Consider the following 22,531-nt stretch of genomic DNA (forward strand, 5'->3'; position numbering starts at 1 on the left):
TCTTGGTTAAGTTTGTTATTGTCTATTTGCATGACATTTTGATTTTCAAGGAAGAACATATGTTGCATTTGAGACAAGTTTTGCAGAGATTGAGAGAAGAGAAGTTATTGATAAACATCAAGAAGTGTAGTTTGATGAAGGAAGAGAATTTATTTGGGATTAAAATATTTGCAGATAGATTGAAGATGGATCTTGATAAATTAAGAGAAATTGTTGAATGGCCTAAACCAGAAAACATTGGAGAGGTAAGATCATTTCATGGATTAGCTAGTTTCTATTGGAAGTTTTATCATAAATTTCAGTTCAGTTTGTAGCCCTATGACAAAAGCAATGAGAGGAGATAGGAAGGATTTCAAGTGGACAACCAGAGCAAATAGAAGCTTTGAATTATTAAAGAAGAAGGTGATAGATTAGCCTATGTTAGCTTTACTGGATTTAGCAAAGTATTTCAAGTGGACTATGATGAAAGTAGAAATGCAATTGGAGCAATGTTAATTTAGGAAGGGAGAGTAGTAGCATATTTTAGTGAGAAGTTTAATGATGAAAGGAAAAAGACATTTAGTTCATGATCAAGAATTTTAGTCCATAATTCAAGCATTGAAGAAGTGTAGACATTACTTGTTTCCTAAGGAGTTTGTGTTGTATACTGATCATCAAGCTTTGTAGTATTTGAATAGTTAGAGTAATGTAAATTAGAGACATTTGAGATGGGTAGAGTTCTTACAGAGTTATACCTTTGTTTTGAAGCATAGAAGTGGAAAGTCAAATAATGTTGTTGATGCTTTGAGTAGAAGGAGGAACTTGCTGATAGAGATGAAAGTGGGGGTATTAGGTTTTGAGGAATTGAACAACTTGTATGAGGATGACCCTGATTTTGTAGAACCTTGGAAAGCTTGTAAGTAACCGGTTATGGTAGATAGAAGTAAGTGGTTGGACTATTTCATTCAAGGTGAGATGTTGTTTAGGGGAGTTCAGTTGTGTATACCTAGAAGTTCTATGAGAGAAAGTTTGATAAAGGAGAAGCATAGTGGAGGATTAGCCCGACTGTTTGGAGTTGATATAACAGTGGCATTGATAAGTGAGAGTTACTTTTGGCCTCAGATTCATAAGGATTTCAAGAAATTTGTTCAGAGTTGTAGAATTTATCAACTTGCAAAAGATAGTAGTCAGAATGTGGGATTGCTTAAGCTTTTGACAGTTCTGGAGAAACTTTTAGGAAGACATAAGCATTGATTTTATACTTGGATTGCCTAAGACACATAGAGGAAATGATTCTATATTTGTGGTGGTAGATTGATTCTTAAAGATTGTACATTTCATACCTTGTAAAATGACAACTGATGTAGTACATGTTGCTGACCTATTTTTTAAGGAAGTGGTAAGATTACATGGATTACCTAAGAGCATAGTTTCTGACAGAGACACTAAGTTTGTTGGATATTTTTGGAGAACACTTTGGAAGAAGATGAAGACAAATTTGAAATTCAGTTCTAGTTTTCACCCACAGACTGATTGATAGACAAAAGTAGTAAGTAGGTGTTTGGTAAATTTATTGAGATGCTTAGTTGGAGAGAAAACTGGAAGTTGGGACTCGATTCTTGCACAAGTAGAATTTTCTTACAATAATTCAGTGAACAAGAGCTTACCGAAAGGACACCTTTTGAGATTGTTATTGGAGCACACCCTAGAGGCATATTATAATTGAGAGATATCAGTAATGAATAAAAGTGGAGTGCAGAAGCAAAATAATTTGTAGAGAACATGAATACAATACATACTCAGGTCAAATAGAATTTGGAAGACATGAACAACAAGTATAAGGAGAAAGAGGATGAGAAGAAGAGACATAAAGAATTTGAAGTCCGCAATGATGTGATGATATATCTGAGAAAAGAGAGATTCCCAGTTGGAGCCTATAATAAATTGTAGATGAAGAAGTTTGGACCTTGTAAGATCTTGAAGAAATTTAGTTCTGAAAATTCATATGAAGTGGAGTTATTGGATAGTTTGGGTATTTCACCTATATTCAACATTGCAAATCTATATCAGTATCATGAGACAAAATTCAGTGAGGATAGTGTAGCAGATGTGGAGAAGTAGATACCTTTGCCTCTTATTTTTTTAACTTTAACTATTGACGTCGATAGCCATGATCCCTTCGCCAATTATCTTTACAGCTGTCTCCAATTGTTACACTGCTTTCTGCTCTTCTTCTCATATTGTTCGTATCCATCTAAGCTTTCTTAAAAAAGATTCCTTTCACACGTTCATTAGGGGTGGCTTCGAGGCGAAGAAGATGATGTTATATATCATATCGTTGTAAGCAATCTTATACGCACACTGCATCCAAGGTTTCCAAGTTACAGTTGCATTCACCGATTCTATTCTATTCCCTCTTAGTTTTGCATTATATTCTATTCATTCCTATTTCCTCTCAGTTTTGCCGGCACTCGATTAGCAGGAGGAGAATTCTCATTTTCAACCCAAAAAGAGAGTTGAAGATGGCATTCGTGCTTGCAGGTGGTGTTGTTGGAAAAGTTTGTGAGATGGCCATCCAACAAGCAGCTAATCAGGTGATCATAGTGCGGAACTTCGGGGAAGACTTTCAAGGGTTGAGGGATCAAATGGACCAAATTAATTGTTTTCTAAATGAGGCTGACGAAAAGAGAACCGGACAAAAGGAATCTGTGAAAAAATGGCTTCACAGAGTTCGGGATATTGCCTGGGAGGCAGAGGACATACTTGAAGAATGTGCTGTGGATTCTATGTACGCCACTAATACTCAGTCATGCACTTTGAGTTGTAATCAATTGATTTATCGCCATCAAATGGGCAGAAGAATTCAAAAGGTCAAAGCTAAAATGAGCTCCGTTGTTGAGGAGGGAAGCAAACTGGAGATAGTTCCTGCTGCTACGCCTCGCAGAGAAGAAGAAGCAGAATCAAGTACAACCCAGGGATGGAGTGTCCAGGATTCGAAACCAGTGGGTATACAGTCCAAGATTGAAAGCATGGTGAATTTGTTGGAAAACCCCGAAATTCCAATCATTGCAGTGGTTGGAATGGGGGGGATCGGCAAAACCTATCTTCTTCGGCATGTCTACAATAGTAGAAAAGAAAGGTATGAGAAATCTGCATGGCTTTCAGTTTCTCACTTTTATTCTATTTCCAAGTTGCAGCGTGATTTGGCCTTTCAATTAGATCAAGATTTATGTAAGAACATTAATGTGAGTGGAGTAAGTGAAGTGGTAGCAGAAGAGACGATTCGTAGCTTTATCCAAGGGAAGAGGTGTCTTATTTCTAGATGATGTCTGGAGAGCTACTTATAGAGACCGTGATTTGCCAACCAAACTTGGCATACCTACTGGGGAAACTAGTCAATGCAAAATTTTGATTAGCACAAGAAACAGAAAGGTCTTTGAAAATCTCAATGCTGAGATCTATGAGATGAAATTTTTGACAGTTGAAGACAGTTGGAAGCTGTTTTGTGCTTATGCATTTCCAGAGTCTGAGGGAAATAGAGCGCCAGATAATCTGGAGGAGATAGCTCGTAACATCTTGAAGAAATGTGGGGAATTGCCACTTGCAATCAAAATCACAGCAGCATCTCTGGCGAAAACTACATTGCCAGATGATTGGCAGTCGAAGTTGACTAAGCTGGAAGAGGTTGGCACTTCCGACGACCATGTCATGGATATCATGGATATTCTCAAATTGAGTTACCACTCACTGCCTGCACATCTAAAGGCTTGTTTTGCTTATCTTTCTTTTTTTCCTGAGGATGAGGCAATAGAGTGTGAGTATCTCATATATCTATGGATGGGAGAAGGGTTCATTCCGGCAGGAAAGAACCCGTGGGACTGCTTAGATCAACTTGGCAATCTCTGTCTGGTTGAAGTATGGGAAGAAGAATGGAGATTGAAGAAATATTGCAAAGTTCATGATTTATTACTTGATTTGGCCATACTTATATCCACGGAAAATAAATGTGCATTCAATGTTGAAGATGCCTTTTCCAAATTGCACTCTGTACATACAGGTGGTGATCGCTGGGGTCGCCTATTTTTGGCGAAGAAAGATATTGATGAGGCTGTTGTCTCAGAGAGACGTCTTGTTTCTCCTGAACTTGTCCGCACATTGTCCCTTTCCCGCAATGCAGAAATTGGAGGAAATATTCCGGCAATGTTGTTTAGCGGAATGAGAGTACTGCGGGTTTTGGATTTGAGCTACACAAATATCTCCATATTGCCTGCTTGTGTTGGGGAGATGAAACTTCTCAAAGTTTTGAATCTAAGAGAGACGAAGATTAAGAGGTTACCAGAGTGTGTCAGATGTCTTAAAAATCTCTCTTTTCTTGATGTCTCTCGTTGCAGTGAATTGGATCGAAAGGCACCCAAATGGATTAGTGAGCTTCAGTGTCTTCAACATTTGGAAGGCCCATTTGAGCAAATGCCAAAGGGATTATTAAAGCTAGAGTCTTTACGAATATTGCGAATATCAGGAGAATGGTGGTTGTCCCTGTCCAGGGAAGAGGATGGTTTGGTAAGGTTAGAGGATCTTGGCAAGATGAGTGCAATTGAGGAAATAAGGTTTAAAGTTGAGCATGACTCACAGTTGAAGAGTATGGAAGACGGGATCCTTGCGCCCTTGCTCAGCATGCGTCGGCTTGATGTAAGAAATAAGATCGCTCAAACGGATCTTCCACAATTTCCAGAGAGAATGAATGAAATGAGAAATTTGAAGCATCTCAGACTAGAATATTTTGCAGTGCCAAGTTGGATATGTTGTTTCGCAAATCTCATGTTCTTATATTTACAGAATTGTGATTGCAGTAATTATCCAGAATTACAAGAAATGCCCAATCTAGTGAGTTTGTGGTTGGATGTAAATAGGAGATGTAAAGAAGTGCCAAAGGCGTTTGGAAAGTCAGGAGGATTTCCACATCTCCGCTTCTTTTCTATACATGATTTTCCTGAATTGGAGGAGTTTCCAGAAATAGAGGATGGAGCGATGCCATGGCTTGAGAAGTTGGAGCTATGGCGTTGCAGGAAGTTGAATAAAGTGGGAGAGGGATTGGAGCGGCTGAAAAGACTCAAGGAGTTTAATTTTGAATTGTCAGAGAAGGATGAATTGAGGGAAATGTTGAAGGAAGGCGGAATATATTGGGAAAAAATTAAAACCGCCAATCCTGAAATAATAATTAAAAAATGATAAAACATATTGTTTTCATGAGTGGGGTGCTGACATAGATGGGTGAACATTTAGAATGTAAATAGTTTGTCATAGATCTTCAATTGTCTTCAATTGTATTTTTAGGATTTATCAATTAAAAATTTATATTATTTTTTTATTAGATATTTGTAATAATTTGTATTTATATTTGTTGGTTAACATATTTGTCATCTAATTTTATATTCTCACGTCCACGGAGATAACAAATGCAACCACAATTGAACCAGTCTAACAAATTATTAACTGACTGATTCTCTGCTTATTTTATAAGGTGGCAGCTACCTTCTAATGATTTTCAATGAATGAATAAACAACTCAATGCTTTTAACCAGTAACTGACTGATTCTCTGCTTATTTTATAAGGTGGCAGCTACCTTCTAATGATTTTCAATAAATGAATAAACAACTCATATGCTTTTAACCAGAAAGTAAATAAGGAAAGAACTTTTAACTAGAAATCTTTGTAAAGGCATTCACAATACTAGCTACTATTTTTAGATTTTTTCATATTTTCAAAAATAAAGCTACTATGAAACACCATTCACAGATAATATTCCACAGTAATTGAAATTTCAAATCATCCATCACTTCAATATAAATTTACCAACTGACATCCATTTCAAAGAATACAAAAGAAACCACACACCATAATTCAAAGATTACGAATATATGAAAGCCACCAATAGTTCTTCTATATCAAAATAGCAAATAACCACATGCATAAAAGTTTTTGCTCTTATGAGAAAAATAAAGTTTGCCCAAAAAATACTAATAAAAAACAAAGTCTAGATATTTAAAACATGAAAGATAACGATTTTTTGAAGAAAATTGTTATTTAAAGTCTTTAGGCCTCACGTCCAATGATCAAGAAAAATTATTAAAACATTAAACAAGAAACCACCACCACCTATTCAGCTTCTGGTTCACCATCCTCGACAATCTCCACCTCCTGTTCAACACGTGTCACCTCTTGAGCTTCGATCCTTTGTCTGTATTCAATGTACGTGTTCACAACTAGCTCCATATTCGAGTCCTTAGGTACAGTGGTAATTTGCAGCCTTGTTCTCCACTTTGCAACCAACCCATCAGTAACAACTATATTTTTGTGCATTTCATCCATCTCAGTTTCAAGGGTAGAGGCGTGTATTTGTAGGTGACCCAACACTTTAAAGGATTCCAAGGATATGCTTTGAGGGTCCCTAACATTCTTTTGATAATTATCTTTAAATTGGCGCATCATTTCACTAAGTTCTAGCACATTCTCCTCGAAACTATCCATGAGATCAACATCCAGAGCACAAAGATTCTCTTTTATTTTCAACAAGTCACTCAAGTAATGTTTCAGGGCATTATCAATATCATCAATATAGTCACAATAGATTTTCTCCTTCGAATCTAATGCATCACACCAAATAGGATTAACCTCCCTAGGATATTCAACTATTTTCTCGGTGGTTAATATGCCATGGCTCAATGACATGAGCTCTATGACTTCCTTTGAGAGCACAAAAATACTCCCATGTTCTTTTCTGACTTGCTCAAGTTCTATTAACAACTCCTTTCTTTTATTCTAGATATTTACATACAACATCTTGAACTTAGTGAAATAACCCACACCAACACCATACATTTCATCAATCCAGTCAGTGACAACTTTGGCATACCCCAAGTTACCTTTGACTTTCTTCATAGTGTCTGGATCAATCCCCTGGACCTGTGAACTTGATGATTCTCCTACAGTAGGATTTATGAAAGATGCAATGAAATCCTTCAATGATTGCACCTGAGATTGGAGCTCAAGATTCTTCTTCTTCTGTTCCCATGCTCTCTTGATTAATGCATGAATAGAGAAGTCAACATGATAGACATCCCCTTCTAAGGTAGAGGGTCCCATGTCCATATGGCTGATTTAATAATCCTTCTCAATTACGTTACTTGCATCTATGTATTCCCAACAGGATCAACAATTTCTAAGATTTGGTGGCCAGAAGTAGGATTAGAGACAATTCGAGAGATCTGTTTAGGCTTCTTAGGCTTACGGGAACTTTTCAATAACAATGCAACTGTGTCAATTTCAGTAGAGACAAGAGTGGAAACCTTTCTTTTCTTTACCTATGTCTTCAACCAAGCTAGAGAGGTTATCTCATATTTTGATCCTCTGTTAATAACACTTGGGGTACTTTGTATAGGAGAGGAAGGGATTTCAAGAAAAGCAGAGAAAGACTGATCATCAACAATTTGCTGATATATACCTTTAGAATCATAGAGGAGCGATTTTCCTTTGAGTGGTGTAACGTGATTATCCTATTCACAAATATTTTTCAACCGAGCAGTGGACTCTCCCGACTTTTCTCCATCACCACCTAACTATTTGTAGACTTGACTGTAGGTGTCTAAATAGGTGAAGAAGAAACTACTCCCTACTCTCTACGAGATGAAGATTTATGACCTTGGGGAAGAACTGACCTTCTATCTCCATTTGCCATTCAGCCAATCAAATGTTCTCCTTAACATCGGAGCAATACGAATCATCAGGTCCGAAACTTCTTCTCTAGACCAATCAACCTACAAAGAGACTACATTAATGACAATATGATATTATGGATCAATGACGACCTCGTCTTTGGTAACATCATCCAGGACATTGAAAGAGACACCAAGGGTATGAGTTTTCTGCAAGGAGAGCCTCATATAACTTCTTTTAAATACTTCAACATCATTTAAACAATCCTCCGAAAAATCTTTAAGCTTGGGACGATGTGTAATATAACCTTTAGCTCCATACAAATGGTGCCTCACATACCCTTTACTGTCAAAGCTGCTTCTGGCCAATAGGGATGAAAAATGAAACTTCTCTAGGAGTGTTCCCACTACCTTGGCAACACCATTAGTTTTACAGCAAAAGACACTGGTGGACAATGGAAAAGGGTATCCCCTCTTTCCCATATTCAAATATTTCACATTTACTACAGACATCTGACGAAAGACTTCGAAAAACACAATATAATCAGAGGGAAAACAAGGAAATTTCAATGGCTCTCCCCAATTCTAAGATGAGAATCAATCGAATTGAGTGTAAAAGCTTCCAAACATCATCACAAATTCAAAAGAGACATCAGAAAACTGTAGGCCAGGGTTTCCTTCCAATTTTCTGACTAGACCTATTGAGAATGCATCATTGATGTGGGAAAAAGAATGTGTACTCTTCCGTACGGCCAGCTGAGGAAATTTCTGGTAAACAAGCGCAAAAATAGGAGAAGGGTGATGAATCTCTAAACCTATCTAGGCATACCCTTGACTAGCTAGGATGTAAACAAGATATGAGCACATACGGAAAGCAAGGGACTAACAGAAATTCCACAATTGCTCATTCAAATAAAAACTGATGATGGAGGCCCAGTTAAATAGCTTTCGGGAGCACATATAGTGAGAATAAAATGACACATCTAGAATTCAAAAGACTCAGTGGAACTACTACCCACAACATGGTGCAAAAGGACTCTAGCCTCTGCAACTTCATCATTGAAATGTATTCTTTTAAGCTTAGTGAGTAGCTGAGACTTACCTCCCTTTTCTAACTTTAACCAATTTCTGGCTATACAATTCATGCAGAAGTCATCATGTGCACCAAAATATTCCTCGCCAACTAAAATAGACATATTCCTAGCAGAATCTCTTTCAGGGAGGCACAAAGCACGAGAAACACTTTCAGGGTTAATTCGCGTGACCACTTTACCACTCTCTGACTGAATTTCCTAAGTCTCGGGGTTGTATCTCTTAGAGCAGGTGACAACCAAATCTATGTAGGGAACAACAAATGAAAAACCAGTTGTAGAGGCCAAACCACACTAAACAATTTCCTCTTGCAATGGAGTTCTATCTCCTACTTCTAGCTCATGCAAAAAGGTTTCAAAATTCAATAGCTCCGTCACTGTGTCTCGCATGCCTGTAAATTGATGAGACATGCCTTAAATTCTGCTAGTTTAAAAAACATTCACTACCTCATTCATGTACTTAATTAATGTGACATGCCTTAAATACCACATTTACTTCGCCTCTTTAAATGGTCCTTTAATTTGGATTGTTCATGTTGACAAGGCAAACAACGTGATTCCATACAAAACCTGACACAAAGGCGGCGCTCGAAACCTAGCAAAGATTTGACAAGTCACTTGGTTGGGGAAAATGAAAAATAATGAACCTATGATTGGGACTTGCGAGCTTCCTAGAACCCGTGATAGAGCGACCAAACACAAGATAGGAGACATCGGATGATCAATGACTTTAAGAACTTTCTAACTCCACGACTAACTTAGAAAAGGGGCACGACACATGACATAATTTTGAGAAATAACCAACTCCACGGCTAAAGGGGAGCAATTTTAAGATTTTAAAATAGGGGTAACACATTGGCTCTGAATGGGGGCAAAGAATTTTAGGACACAGAGGATCCAGAAAACTTGGCTTAAGCCTTATTCATTGGGCAACAGAGATGAAAGAAAACAAGCATAACAGACTAACTAGGAAAATAAAACAATGTACAAAGGGGAAAGACACTACTTTAGTTTAATATTTTCAAATCTTGCCCATTGTAGGCAAGAGGTAATGGAGTTCCATCTAAATAAACCAAGAAAAAATCATTATTGCCAAGGATTTTCTTGATCTGAAAAGGTCCATTCCACAATTAATCAAACTTCTTATGTAAGCCTTTTGGTTCTCTTCTCTTATCCCAAATGAGTACCATGTCTCTGATAGTAAAATCTCTCTTCTTGGCTCTCTTGTAAAAAAAATTCTTAACCATTTGTTGGTGATGACAAATTATGTCTATCACCACATCCCTTTTCTCTTCTAACTTATTCAGGTACATAATCCTCTTCCACACTGCAGATTGGAATTGTTCATCTTCAATATCCTTCTACAAATTGAGTGCAGCGAGTTCTAGTAGCAAGGGTAAAACACTCTCCACCCCATAAACAAGCTGAAAAGGAGACATGCCTATAGTCCTTTTCTATGTAACCCTATCTGCCCACAAAGCATCATATAACTTTATATTCCATTCCCTCTATTTCTCATCCAGTAATTTCTTCATGATGGAAGCAAGATTCTTGTTATTAGACTCAGCCTGTCCATTCCCTTGAGGATAGTAATCTGAGGAGTGCACCAAACTAATGCCATTTTCATAGAAAAATAGGGTAATCTTAGCTTATGAGAAATAGCTATCATTATCAATAATTATTTTCTTGGGAGCTCCAAATCTTACCAAGATATTTTCTTTCAAGAAATTGCACACTACTTCAGAAGTAGTATGTTTCACAGGGATTTATTCTACCCATTTGGTGAAATAATTGGTGGCTGTCAAAATATGGATATGTCCACCAGAGGAATGTGGATTGATTTGGCCTATAAAGTCAATGCCCTATTGTTGGAAAGGCTCATTGATTACAACAGGTATCGGGGGTAATGCAACCAAATGGGATCTACCAGTAAACATGGTACACTTTTCACATTTAGATACCCATTCATATATATCTTTGAACATACCTGGCCAATAGTACTTCTGGCGAAGAATCTTGAAAGCTGTTACAAAAGTAGAGAAATGACCACCACAAACCTCATTGTGAAATAATTCTAACTTCTTCTATTGTTGCTTGTCTATAGACCTCAAGAAAGTGTCATCAACTCCTCTTTTATACAGTTTTCCTTCCCAAAGGATGTATATCCTATCCCTGAGTTTCAAATTCCTTTATACCTTTGGGGATAAATGAGGGGGGAAATCTCCATACATTAAGAAGTATGATACACCTGAGAACCTTTCATCCCTTGTGCTAGTAAACAACACCAATGGGAGACTTTATTCCTCATAGGGTTTGCTTTCTGTAATTATTTTCGCCAAGTCCTTTCCCCTAACCAAAGTAGTAGGTTTGTTATGTACATCATACTCTTACACTTTAGCTATCCAAAAGCCTCTTTTATTACACCCAATCTTCTGCTGAGTAAGAATACTTTTCACAACTGTCTTCGACACAAAAACAACAACATGAGAATGTAGAATATAATATGTTAAGCTCTTAAGAGATTTGACTACAACATAAGAATGTTTCTCAAGAGGAGAATAATTCATCTCATACTTCTTCAGAGGGATACTCATAAAAGATATTGGGTCTTCAATAACTTGTTCATTCCTTTGCAATAATATAGCATACAAGATATGTCTGAGGTGTATGAGTATATAATGAAACCTTTAGAAAAATCAGGATATACCAAGGTGGGTGCATTTGCAATCGCCACTTTGATGTCTTCAAAAGACTACTTTTCTTTAGAGCTCCATTTAAAGGAGGGACGATTCTTCATCATTTCTGTGATAGGCTTAGTCAACTTAGCAAAATCAAGAACAAACCTTCTCAAGAAATTCACTTTACCAAAGAAAAATCTAATACCATCTTTGTTTACGGGTTTTGCTCAACTCTATAATTACCTTTACTATTTCAGGGTCGATCTTGATTCCTTCCTTTGAGACAATATGACCCAAGAGTTCTCCCTCGGTTACAGAAAATGCGAGCTTCTTAGGATTTAAAGAGATTCCTTCCACTCTGCACCACTGTAGAACAACTTCCAAATCATGCAAATGATTAGCTCTATTCTTAGAGAAAACTGTTAGATCATCCAAATAAATCATAATGATCTTACTTTTTAAATCTCCAAAATATAGGTTCATGGACCTCTGGAAGGTGGAACCAGCATTGATAAGACCAAATGGCATTCTATGATAAGCAAATACTCCAATAGGAGTGGTGAAAGTGGTTTTATGTTCATCCTCAGGAGCTACTTCAACCTCGTTATAACTTGAGAAGCTATCAAGAATATACATCATCTTTGAGCCTGCAACTGTTTGCAAAATATGGCCCATGATAGGTAAGGGATGATTATCCTTTAAAGAGGCTTTATTCAGATTTCTGAAATCAACACATATCCTTATTTCTCCATTCTTCTTCCTGATAGGAACAATATTAGCCACTCATGTGGAATGATGAATGGGGTAGATGATCTTTGCGTTTGGCATGTTCTCAATTTGAGCAAATATTGCATCAACGATCTTTGGATTATAAGTATGATGTTTCTACCTGAAAGGTGTGACACCAAGATTTAAAGGAATCTTATGCTGAAAGCTACCATTTCTAAATTTCTTCAAGTCAACGTAACTCTAGGCAAAGACATCTTGATAACAAAGAAATAAAGTGATTAGTTTCTCTCTTTCTTGAGGTGAGAAACACTTACCAACACAAACAAGCTTAGGATTTTCCTTAGTCCCAATATTAACTTGATCATACTTTGAGGAGGTAGGGATAGACTTGTTTTTTTGCTTCAGGTGTTGATTATGCCGACTGAAAAGGTCTTCAAGAGAGACTAGTCCTTTAGGTATCTTGTTTCCTTTCAACTGCACCATTTCTGCTTCCTTTGCCTCATCTCCCAATACTTAATTACTCTCATTTTCACCCCCTTCAAAATAACAATGAGCAAAAGATTTAGAATTCTAAAGGAATTCAATTATCTATCTGTAATCATTAAACACCTGCCAATGCTCAACATTATTAGGAACACTAGGTTTGTAGATTACTTCTACTTGGAAGGTCTTATCCATAAAATTAGGATGAGGCAAGAGTAGAGAGGACGAAATAGCCAAGGAGTCTGCTATTATGTTCTAACTTCTTGGGATAGATTCAATTGAGAAGGCATCAAAGAATTCAATCCCAAACCCTGTTTCTATAATGTTTCAAACAATTATTCTTCATAGTATAATTTTTTTGACTTGTTTGACAACCAACTGAACATCACCAACAACCTTCAACTGTTTAATCCCATTTTATTTATCTAACACTAAACAAAGTAGCAAAGCGTCATATTTTGCAGTATTATTTGTATTAGCAAATTCTAATTTGAAGGTGTAGGGAAACTTGTAACCATCTGGTGAAACTAAGACTACCCCTACTCTTGATCCAACATTGGCACAACTTCCATCAAACTCCAATATCCATAAGTCATCCTTTAGGCTAGGGGAAATTTGATCTGAATTATCATGAGGGTTTGACAAACACATATAGGTGCCAGGATTAGTTTCAACAAATAGGATGTCAGCTCTAGGGTCTCTAGACTTCAACATAGTAAATTTAGCTTTAGGCTCAAGATTAAGGAACATCTTTTTCCCTTCAAGTGGAATTAAAGCATGAAACCGATCCATTTGGATTTTTCCTCCCAAATCTTTACAAAAACTCCTACTTAGTAGAATCCCATAGTTGGCAGGTATATCAGCCACTAATATGATTAATTTTACTCTTTTCTTGCGAAAAGCTACAAGAGCTACTTGGGCATCTTTAATTTGACCTATGATTGGAACTGCAGAGCCATCCATAGAGTACAATTTTCCTTGGGAAGAGGTAATAGATAAACCTAAAGCTTGGGCTACTTGAGCAGGAATTACATTCTTAGAAGAACCAGAGTCAATAATGTAGTTGCTTAATCTAAAGCCCACAATAAACAGAGAGACATAGAAGGGCTTTGGTTTAGCTAAAGGGTCTTGGAAACAAGGAGAGTCATCTTCAGAATTAGCGCAAACTTGTTCCTCTACACTGACTTCATTATCACAAGATAACTGGGCATTGCATTGGGGTGATAGGCTCCCTCTTTGACATATTTAAGCATTTTGTCAAATTCTTTAGGATTGAGCCTTAAATATTCGGCTTGGGAGATTTGGATTTTTGTATTCTTACAAGACTCGATTATATCAAAGGAACTAGAATTTAGTACAATAGGGCCTTTATGGCCTTTTACGTCATAACTAATGTTATATGTTCACATGTTGGTTTGAAACTCTATCTCAAGCTATGTGCATCATATCTCTGACCTATTCACCTTGTTTTGGGTGGGAAAAGGTGCATGGGGAGCCCTTGTCTTGGATAAGGGTGCTTAGAGTATCCTTTTCCTAGATAGTGGTACCTGGGGTACCCAAGTGTCCTCCCAAATCAGGCCCAAATTTGAATATCCTGGTGCATCTTTCCCACCATTTGGTTTTAGATTATGATGTCTCAATTTGACTATTGTAGGTTGGTCTAATTAGGGAAATACCTTGAGAACCCTATACAAGAGCATTCTTCTAATTTATTTTGACAATCCACATTCATCAACTACATTCAATTCACATCCACCTTCAAGCACTATCATCTTTAAGCATTAAGGTGAGATTTCATCCATCATTTTCTTCAAGCCTTGTTGAAGATCTGCACATCATGGAGCAAAAAATTACATCAATCTTCATGCAAGCATATGTTTCAAGATTATATCATTCATATCTTGTCATATCATGTCATGTTATTACATCAACACTTGTGATCATATTCAAATAGTATTGCATAATCAACCTTCAAACATCTATAGTAGATCTGAGGTATACCATTCAACATATACTTTAGCTATTTCAATTTATTTTAAGGGTTAATTACAAACTCAGGATTTGACATAGGAATGTAAGGAATTTAAGAAGCAGAACAACTTCCTACACTAACCTTGAGAGGATGGTAATGCAAACATTTTTATAGATCATTACAACAGTTACAAAAACTTAACAAAATTAAACATAAATAACATGCATACTACAACATAGTGATTTACATGGTAAAATCCTTTCAGAAGAAAAAATCTACACTCCAAAATCCGCCCAATATGTTATTCTAGAAATCAACAACATATTATATTATACTTGTAGAGCAATCTTTTTACAGGAGTACCACCAATGAGTTCCAGAGATAACTCAACAACTATCAGACTCTTTGAATACATCACAATACCCAGTCGTAATACAATGCCCCTATAAAATAGGGTTGCCTTATAGGGGAAACAAAGTGCACAAAATATCCACCTTAGATCTACGACCTTATTATAAGTGGTCAAGATTTACAATGACAAATATCCCCCATGCTCATTTATCAACAATAACCTTTTATTATTGCAAGGTTGAGACACCATTTTCCTAAGAAGGAAAACCCCTATCCTCAACATTTTTATCTCTTTTGTAGGTGTAGGTTATAGGTTCAAGAGCTATAAATATAGAATTAGGCAGAGTAGACAATGACAATTAGATCCAAATTTTATAGGAACAAAAAGAGGAGGAAAGGTTCACTCCACACTCCTTTGTCAAAAAAAATTCCATAAAAATTTTGGGGTAGATTCTGAGCAACATTCTAATTTTGAAATAATTTTTTTTCGCATCCAACATTCCATGGACAAGGTCGCATGAAGCTCCATTGTCCTTATTTTTTAGGTTTAGATTCCAATCATAGGTTACATTCATCTTCCTCATTTTAGATCTATGATTACAACTTCATATCAAATCTGCAATTGCTTATTTATTTAAATTTATGTCAAATTTCTATCTTCAGCCCTAGATCTAGCATTCATTTTTTATACTTTTAGTATCCAATTCAATTCAAACAAAGAGAGGTGGAATCCAATTACCATTCAACCCTTTTCACATAAAGGAGGTTGTATCTATTGATCTCACTCCTCTTTAATGTTAAAGTTGCTTGGAAAATAGGTTAATTTATTGTTTACATAGCTAAGCTAGTGAATCATATTTCCACCCCATTATATAGAAAAACAATGTCCACTTAAGACCCTTTTTTAGTCCCCCATTTCCATTGATTTACCCTCTACCATGAAAAAATATTTAAATTATTTATCACGCCACCTATTGATGGGAAAATGATGGGTTAGTCTTTTACAAGTTCTACTACTAATATTTTATCTGAGCGTCATAAATGATCTTTTATTGTGATTCTATCCTCCTCTTTCCCAAAAAACATTAAAACACTACTATTGAACCCTCTCCCATGTTGTTTCATCATAAAGATTTTATTTTCTTGTCCAAAAACACTTTGTATTTTCTCTTGTTTAATATTTCAATTTCTTTGTAGGTATATCATATATATGAGCTTAAGTTTATAAAATGGTGGCTATAAATTCTTACCTAGCCTCTCAAGAATAGGTCATTTTTAAGTTTATGGTCATCCATGTGTACTCTAATCAACCTATATTCCCTCTTATATTATATCTTTCTAGCCTCTTATTCCCTTTCAAGCTTGCATGTAGATTGTCCTAGAATTTCCCATGAACAATCCAAGCCTTTGTAATTCTCTCTAGTGTCTTTTTTATTTGTAGATTTTCCATCTTTTTGTGTCTTATTTTTCCTCTTTGTTGCTATTTTCTTTCCATAGTGGTTTATTTTTCTTGTTACTATTGTAATTTTCATATTATAGATTCGATACATATTTGCTATCATATTTTATGCATGTGGATTATGTTGGAATACCCTCAAATATGTTGACCAAGTTAAGTTCCCCATTAAATTTTTTATTTGTAAAGTCTCTTTTAAATGGATGTTTTTTTATAGGTGAAGTATGGAAGAATCTATGGATTTTCAACAATTGGTGTAGCCTTAGAGAAATTAAGAGGAGATCAAGGTAGAGCATCCCAAAAAAGTTGAAGGCATTCTAAGTTGACACATGCCTACTATTTTCTATTGTTTTTGTCTTCTATCCAAACATTAGTACTATATAATGTTATTTTTCCCCATTATCTAGACCCCCATTCTATTTATTATTATCTAATGTCTTTGTCCAATCATCTAATAAGTTTCATATTTTGCTAGAGCTTTCATCAAACACTCTACATCTTATACGTGTCATCATAATTATTTTGTATATATGATTGAGTTTTGTTTTGTCTATCTTCTCTATCTTTCCATACACCTAGAATAAATGATTTCTGTAATCATTTCCTTGTCTCTATCTATAATGTTTGGTGTATGTGATGAACTATGTAGTCTATAGAATTGAAGGTTTGTATCCCTTGAAAAGACAGTTGGATTTGATTTGTACACTTAGAATTCCTACCATTTGTTATTATCTTGTGCAAATATCTTGCTATTAGCACTATTTGATTTTGTCTAATACCTTTATCCAAACATCCACTTTATTTCTTGAAATCTATGACAAATTTCCTGAAATCTAAAAACATTTAAACTTATAATTCTATAACTCTTGTCTAGTCATTTATGGTCTATAGGCTCTAGAACTCTTCTCTTGTCCATTTTTGACAATAGTTCAATAAAATTCTAGCTGCATCAATCTTTTGTTTCTATCTCTTAGTCCTAGTTTATTTCTATTTATTTTGAATTCTCAATCCAATTTTCCAAGTTGTGCATTTCAATTTTGTTTTAATGGTCTCATCTCATGAGTAATTTGGTTATCCTATTATAACATTAGAATCTCTCACACAAGAAAACACAATTTTAAATATAAGTTGAGGTTATATGTAGAGATTCAAGGTTAGGAAATTATGTTACAATCAAGCATTAGAAATTTATATACGGATAAGAACACATTAATTAAACCAAAGGAGAATGTTATTTAATTTTACTTACAACTAAAATCATCACAAAACCATTCACAACTTGTTAAACAAATCATATCTAGGAACTAGGCTATGACATGACAACTATGAGCTTCTACTCTTCTATGTAAGAATTGGAAGCCAAGAAATGAATCACCTTAAAAATTTTATTCAATTTTATATTAATCCATGATTTAAGCTTTCTATAAATTGAACTTTAAATTTCAAGTAATGGATAAAGAATTATAACCCGAACAAATAACAATATTGATATTAAAAAATCTATCAAACATTTTTAATTTTTTCATAAATTTATTTTATTTTGATAAAAGATAAAAAAAATTTAAAAAAAATATTGAACCCATTACAATAAATTACAGTAAAATATTTACTGTCAACAAACCTGCATAACTAGAACAAAAATTTTGTAACAACAAACCCACACAACAACCAAAAAGAAGAAAGGAAAGAAGAACTAACAAACCCACACAACAACCAAAAAGAGAAAAGGAAAGAAGAACTGACCACCCATATAAAGACACAACAGAAGTAAAAGAAGAAAACCTAAGAACAGACCTCCACGTCGTAGACCTCGCAGATTTATCATGAGGTATCGGTACAGAACCCCTATTTCAATAGATAATAATAACTAAGTTGTAGAGACATGCTATGTTTTTAGACTACAGATGCACCTCCTAAAATATATGAAAAACTAAATCAAGATCAGCTTCCATGCACCCTAGACATTTTGTGTGCTGAAACTGTTGAACCACTTTAAGTCGCACTTGAAGTTTGGTCTTTGTGGATGTTTAAACATGAAATCGATGTGGCGGGTCTTGGGAAACCTCCTAACATCTCAAGCTTAATCTTTACATCTCCCATGGAGGGTCTTCCACTTCCTTCCGGACAAAGACATTCTTCAGCTAAACTTGCCACAGCAGTCACCTGACCCTGGTTCTTTACTTTCTTCACGTTTGGATCCAAAATATCAGTCAAACAGTTGTCCTTAAATTTGGAAAGAAAAAGCTTAGATAAGAGCTTTTCCTGTTGAGGTCTTTCAGAAGACACAGGTTTTTGACCTGTGAGAAGCTCCGCTAGGAATACACCGAAGCTGTAGACGTCACTCATTTCATTAAGTACGCCAGTGCTAAAGTATTCAGGATCCATGTAACCGCAGGTGCTCATTATATTGGTGGTGAGGTGCGTATCGTTCCCACACAGTAGCCGAGACATTCCAAAATCTGCAACTTTTGGAGTGTCGCCTTCGCCGAGAAGAATATTAGATGATTTTACGTCTCGGTGAATAATGGGGTGCTCTAATTCTGAATGCAGATATGTCAAAGCATCTGCACTACCCATCGCAATCTGGAGGCGACTCTCCCAGGACAAATTGCCGAGCTGCAGCTGATGAAAAATTGTTCCCCCCTCAATGAATTCGTATACAAGAAGAGGAGATCGTGTTTCTAGGCAACATCCAACTAAGCTCACGATGTTTTCGTGATTAAGACCCCAGACAACACGATTTCATTTATAAAAGGCTCCATGAATTCCTCGTCTTCCACTCCATCGTGAAATTCCTTGAACTTTTTAATAGCCACAGTTTTGCCATCTGGAAGGATGCCTTTGTATACCATGCTTGAACCACCTTTTCCAAGCTTCATTGAATAATTTTGGGAGGCCCTCTTAAGCTCATCTTCAGAAAAAATCCTGAATTTTTTCACGTCCGTCTGTTTTGCTTGTGCTAGGATTTTCTTTAGCAAAATTCCTCCATTGCATCTGAAGTTCCCTTCCCTCGCATGTTTCTGGTAACGCATTGTCAGCCACCATACTAACGCACCCACTCCTAAAGAAACACCAATGAATGCAAAAACAGAGCCTGTGCACACACCCAACAGAACTTGTTATTAACTGTGCACTAAAAATATTTTATATTAGAAAAAAACTGCATTAAAGACATTAGATGGACGCATGGTCACCTATAGCTGCAAACATAACAGTTTTGTTTGACCTTTCAGGCTTACACCTTGTCCCGTTTCGAAAGCCATCTCCCTTATAACCCTTTGCACAGGAGCAACTGTAGGAACCTGCCAAATTACGACACATTCCTCCTTCCTTTTCTTCAACGCACATATTCATGTTTGTATGACTACATTCGTCTATGTCTGAACATTCATCATCATTTTGGTTATCAGCTTTGGGATTTTAAAAAGAAATGATTATAAAAGAAAAGCTACGGTTGTTGTTAGGAAAAGTGCGGAGATCAATATACCTTTGCAATTAGTGCCACTGGAGTAACCATCTCCTTCATAACCCTTTGCACAGGAACAATTGTAGGAACCTGGCAAATTAAGGCATATTCCTCCTCCTTCTGTTCCAAAGCACTTATTCATCAGTTTATCACTGCACTCGTCTATGTCTGAAAAGTCATCATCACTATGATTAGGAGGCTTGAGATTTCAAAAAGAAATGATTATGAAAGAGAACACATGATGCCAAAGATAATTATAAATAAGAAAAATGCATACTTCCTACCTGTGCAATCAGTGCCGTTAGAGTAACCATTTCCTTCATATCCAGGGAGACATTTGCATACGTGCCCCTTTCCTGACGGAGAATCGATGCATTCTGCCTTTGAGGAGCAAGAATAATTGACAGTTGCTTTAGCCATGGAGCAATTCTGAAGGCTGACACCCCAGTTAAGGCGGAGGCCATAATGAGCCTTCCTACCTTTGCCCCAGAAGAGGTTTGTTGTGTTATCTACCACTTTGAATGTAGATGGGTCCAACATGGTGGAGAAGCCACATAGTCTCCCTGCAAATTCATTTAAGCGAAATATACCTCCACCTGAGAAATTCAACCACTTCCAATTATCTGGAAGGGTCATTTCACCACAGCCATAGCGGCAGTATGGTGGATTAATTTGAGAGACACATGTTGATACACATCTCGCCTCTCCCCAATCATTATATCTGTAGGTACCGATTGTGTTGCAGCCAATAACCACAAACTTATTGGACATGGAAATTGCAAAAGGTCCATTAACAGGTAGCTGCAATAACTCTACCTTTGAGGTATTATCGGTACATGACTGGGCTTTGAGAGAGGTCGAATTTATGACTAGGTGACCCATATAATTGATATCCAAAATCTTATAATAAACCGGACTTAGATCAGAATAATCTTGACCCCTTTCGGTAAGAAGTTTTGGAGACATCATCCCATCTTCATCCTTAGTGCAATTGATCTGAAAACCAGGGAAGCCACAATGAGAATTTTGAAGCCAAAAAGAGTAACTAACCTTCATCGAACCACACATTTCAGGAACACATTTTGCAGCAGTAAAGCCCATCAAACAGAGACTTATTACAAAGCGAACGACAACTCCGCAATACATCTGCAACATCTTCTGCTTGAGCGAAACCGGCTACTCAATGATTATCACAATAGCAATAACAAAACGATGTTAAATAACGAAAACCGGTTTGAAATAAATAGCAAATAGCATGGTTGACTGCAGAAGACTCTGCGAAAAATCTACCCCTCAACGACAATTCTTCACGGTGATTTTTTTCAATTAAGCATAATATATTGCCGGAATAGTGGAAGCAATAATTTTATCACACTACGTAAAGGCCAAAGAAAAATGAACTATGAATTTCTACAATACCCTGAATTTCTAATGGTGCTTTTCAGGGTTGGGTTCTTGGGTTCTTATTCAAAGTATAGTTTGAAAGCGAAAGCTCGTAAGAAAATTACGTGGCCTTGCTTACAATTTACGCATTTCACTGTTAAAATACAGCTGTAACGCGTCTCTATTTTACACGGATTTCTCACATGGTGATGATCATCTCGCAGCAGTTTCCCAGAGTGGGTCCTTTTATTTTCATCAAATTAACAGACCACTCGCCATGTGAGCTCTGAAACAAAGTCAAGTCGTGCAGTGGAAAACATATTTTCTTGAAAAAAGATGTTTTGAGCATTAAAGCTTTAGAGTGAATTATTGTACTAAGCTCACAGCAGACCAGCGTGTATTTCTCTGATGGAGTTGTAGAGACGACGTCTTGAATTCCGTATCCCTTTTTATCATTTTTCGAAGTAGAGAGGATCCCGCAGGCGTGTTTTAACGTGGTTGCAGGAAAGAGGGGGCGTGGGTGCAGACACAAGGCGACAAAATCCACCTGGGCGCATGGGCCCAAGCTTACAATCCAAAGGAACAGGTTTGCCCCATGCTAACAGTGCCTTAAATAGTCACTAGTTTTATAAGTTTTTTTTTAATTTTTTTAAGAATTTGTTCTTTATAAAAAGAGTTTTCACAAATTCAGATCTTTAAGGAGTAGGGTTATATATACTTTATATTTGAAGTTGAGATGTTTAAGGAGTAGGATTGCATACACTTTATATTTTAAGTTCTGATCTTTAAGGAGTAGGGTTATATATACCTCATATTTGAAGTACACTTAGGTGTCTCAAATATAGAGAGTTTCATATATTGTAAGTTCTCTCTAAATTAAAAAATAGATCGTTTATAATTTAATTAAATAAAGAAACATGATTATTAAACAAAAGAGTTTGAAAGAAAATTAAATCTTTTGGAACAATGGAATGTGCTTATATAGTTAAATGATTTTTTATTAAGTTTTTATATCAAAAGAATTTGAGATCTCACCCTCCATTTTTGAAATGGTTTTGCAACCACCCCCCCCACCAAAAAAAAAAAGATTTAGGAGATCTTGGAGCCCTTTCACAACAAGATTCTTGAGGCGAAGGAGCCCTTTCATTACAGGATTCCCTGAGATGAATAGGCAAATACAATGAACATAGAGGAAAGGTTGGTCTCCTTAAATGCAAAACAATATAGAGG

General features: G+C 36.3%; 2 protein-coding genes and 1 pseudogene across 2 annotated transcripts; 2 read left to right on the forward strand and 1 right to left on the reverse strand.

The window, feature by feature from the left end:
* Positions 1-2,501: 2,501 nt before the first annotated feature.
* Positions 2,502-3,305, forward strand: LOC131860004 (putative disease resistance protein RGA4). The gene has a single exon (XM_059214344.1). It carries the CDS (start codon positions 2,502-2,504, stop codon positions 3,303-3,305), a length of 804 nt encoding a protein of 267 aa, XP_059070327.1.
* On the forward strand, positions 3,303-5,348 carry LOC131050844 (putative disease resistance protein At3g14460). The gene has a single exon (XM_057985138.2). The coding sequence runs from the start codon at positions 3,445-3,447 to the stop codon at positions 5,206-5,208; it is 1,764 nt and encodes a 587-aa protein (XP_057841121.2). The 5' UTR covers positions 3,303-3,444; the 3' UTR covers positions 5,209-5,348.
* Positions 5,349-18,036: 12,688 nt separating this feature from the next.
* LOC131859725 (wall-associated receptor kinase 17-like) lies at positions 18,037-21,357 on the reverse strand (annotated as a pseudogene).
* Between the last annotated feature and the right edge of the window lie 1,174 nt (positions 21,358-22,531).

The sequence above is a fragment of the Cryptomeria japonica genome, chromosome 11, assembly GCF_030272615.1.
Source record: "Cryptomeria japonica chromosome 11, Sugi_1.0, whole genome shotgun sequence".
In the NCBI taxonomy this organism is placed as follows: Eukaryota; Viridiplantae; Streptophyta; class Pinopsida; order Cupressales; family Cupressaceae; genus Cryptomeria; species Cryptomeria japonica.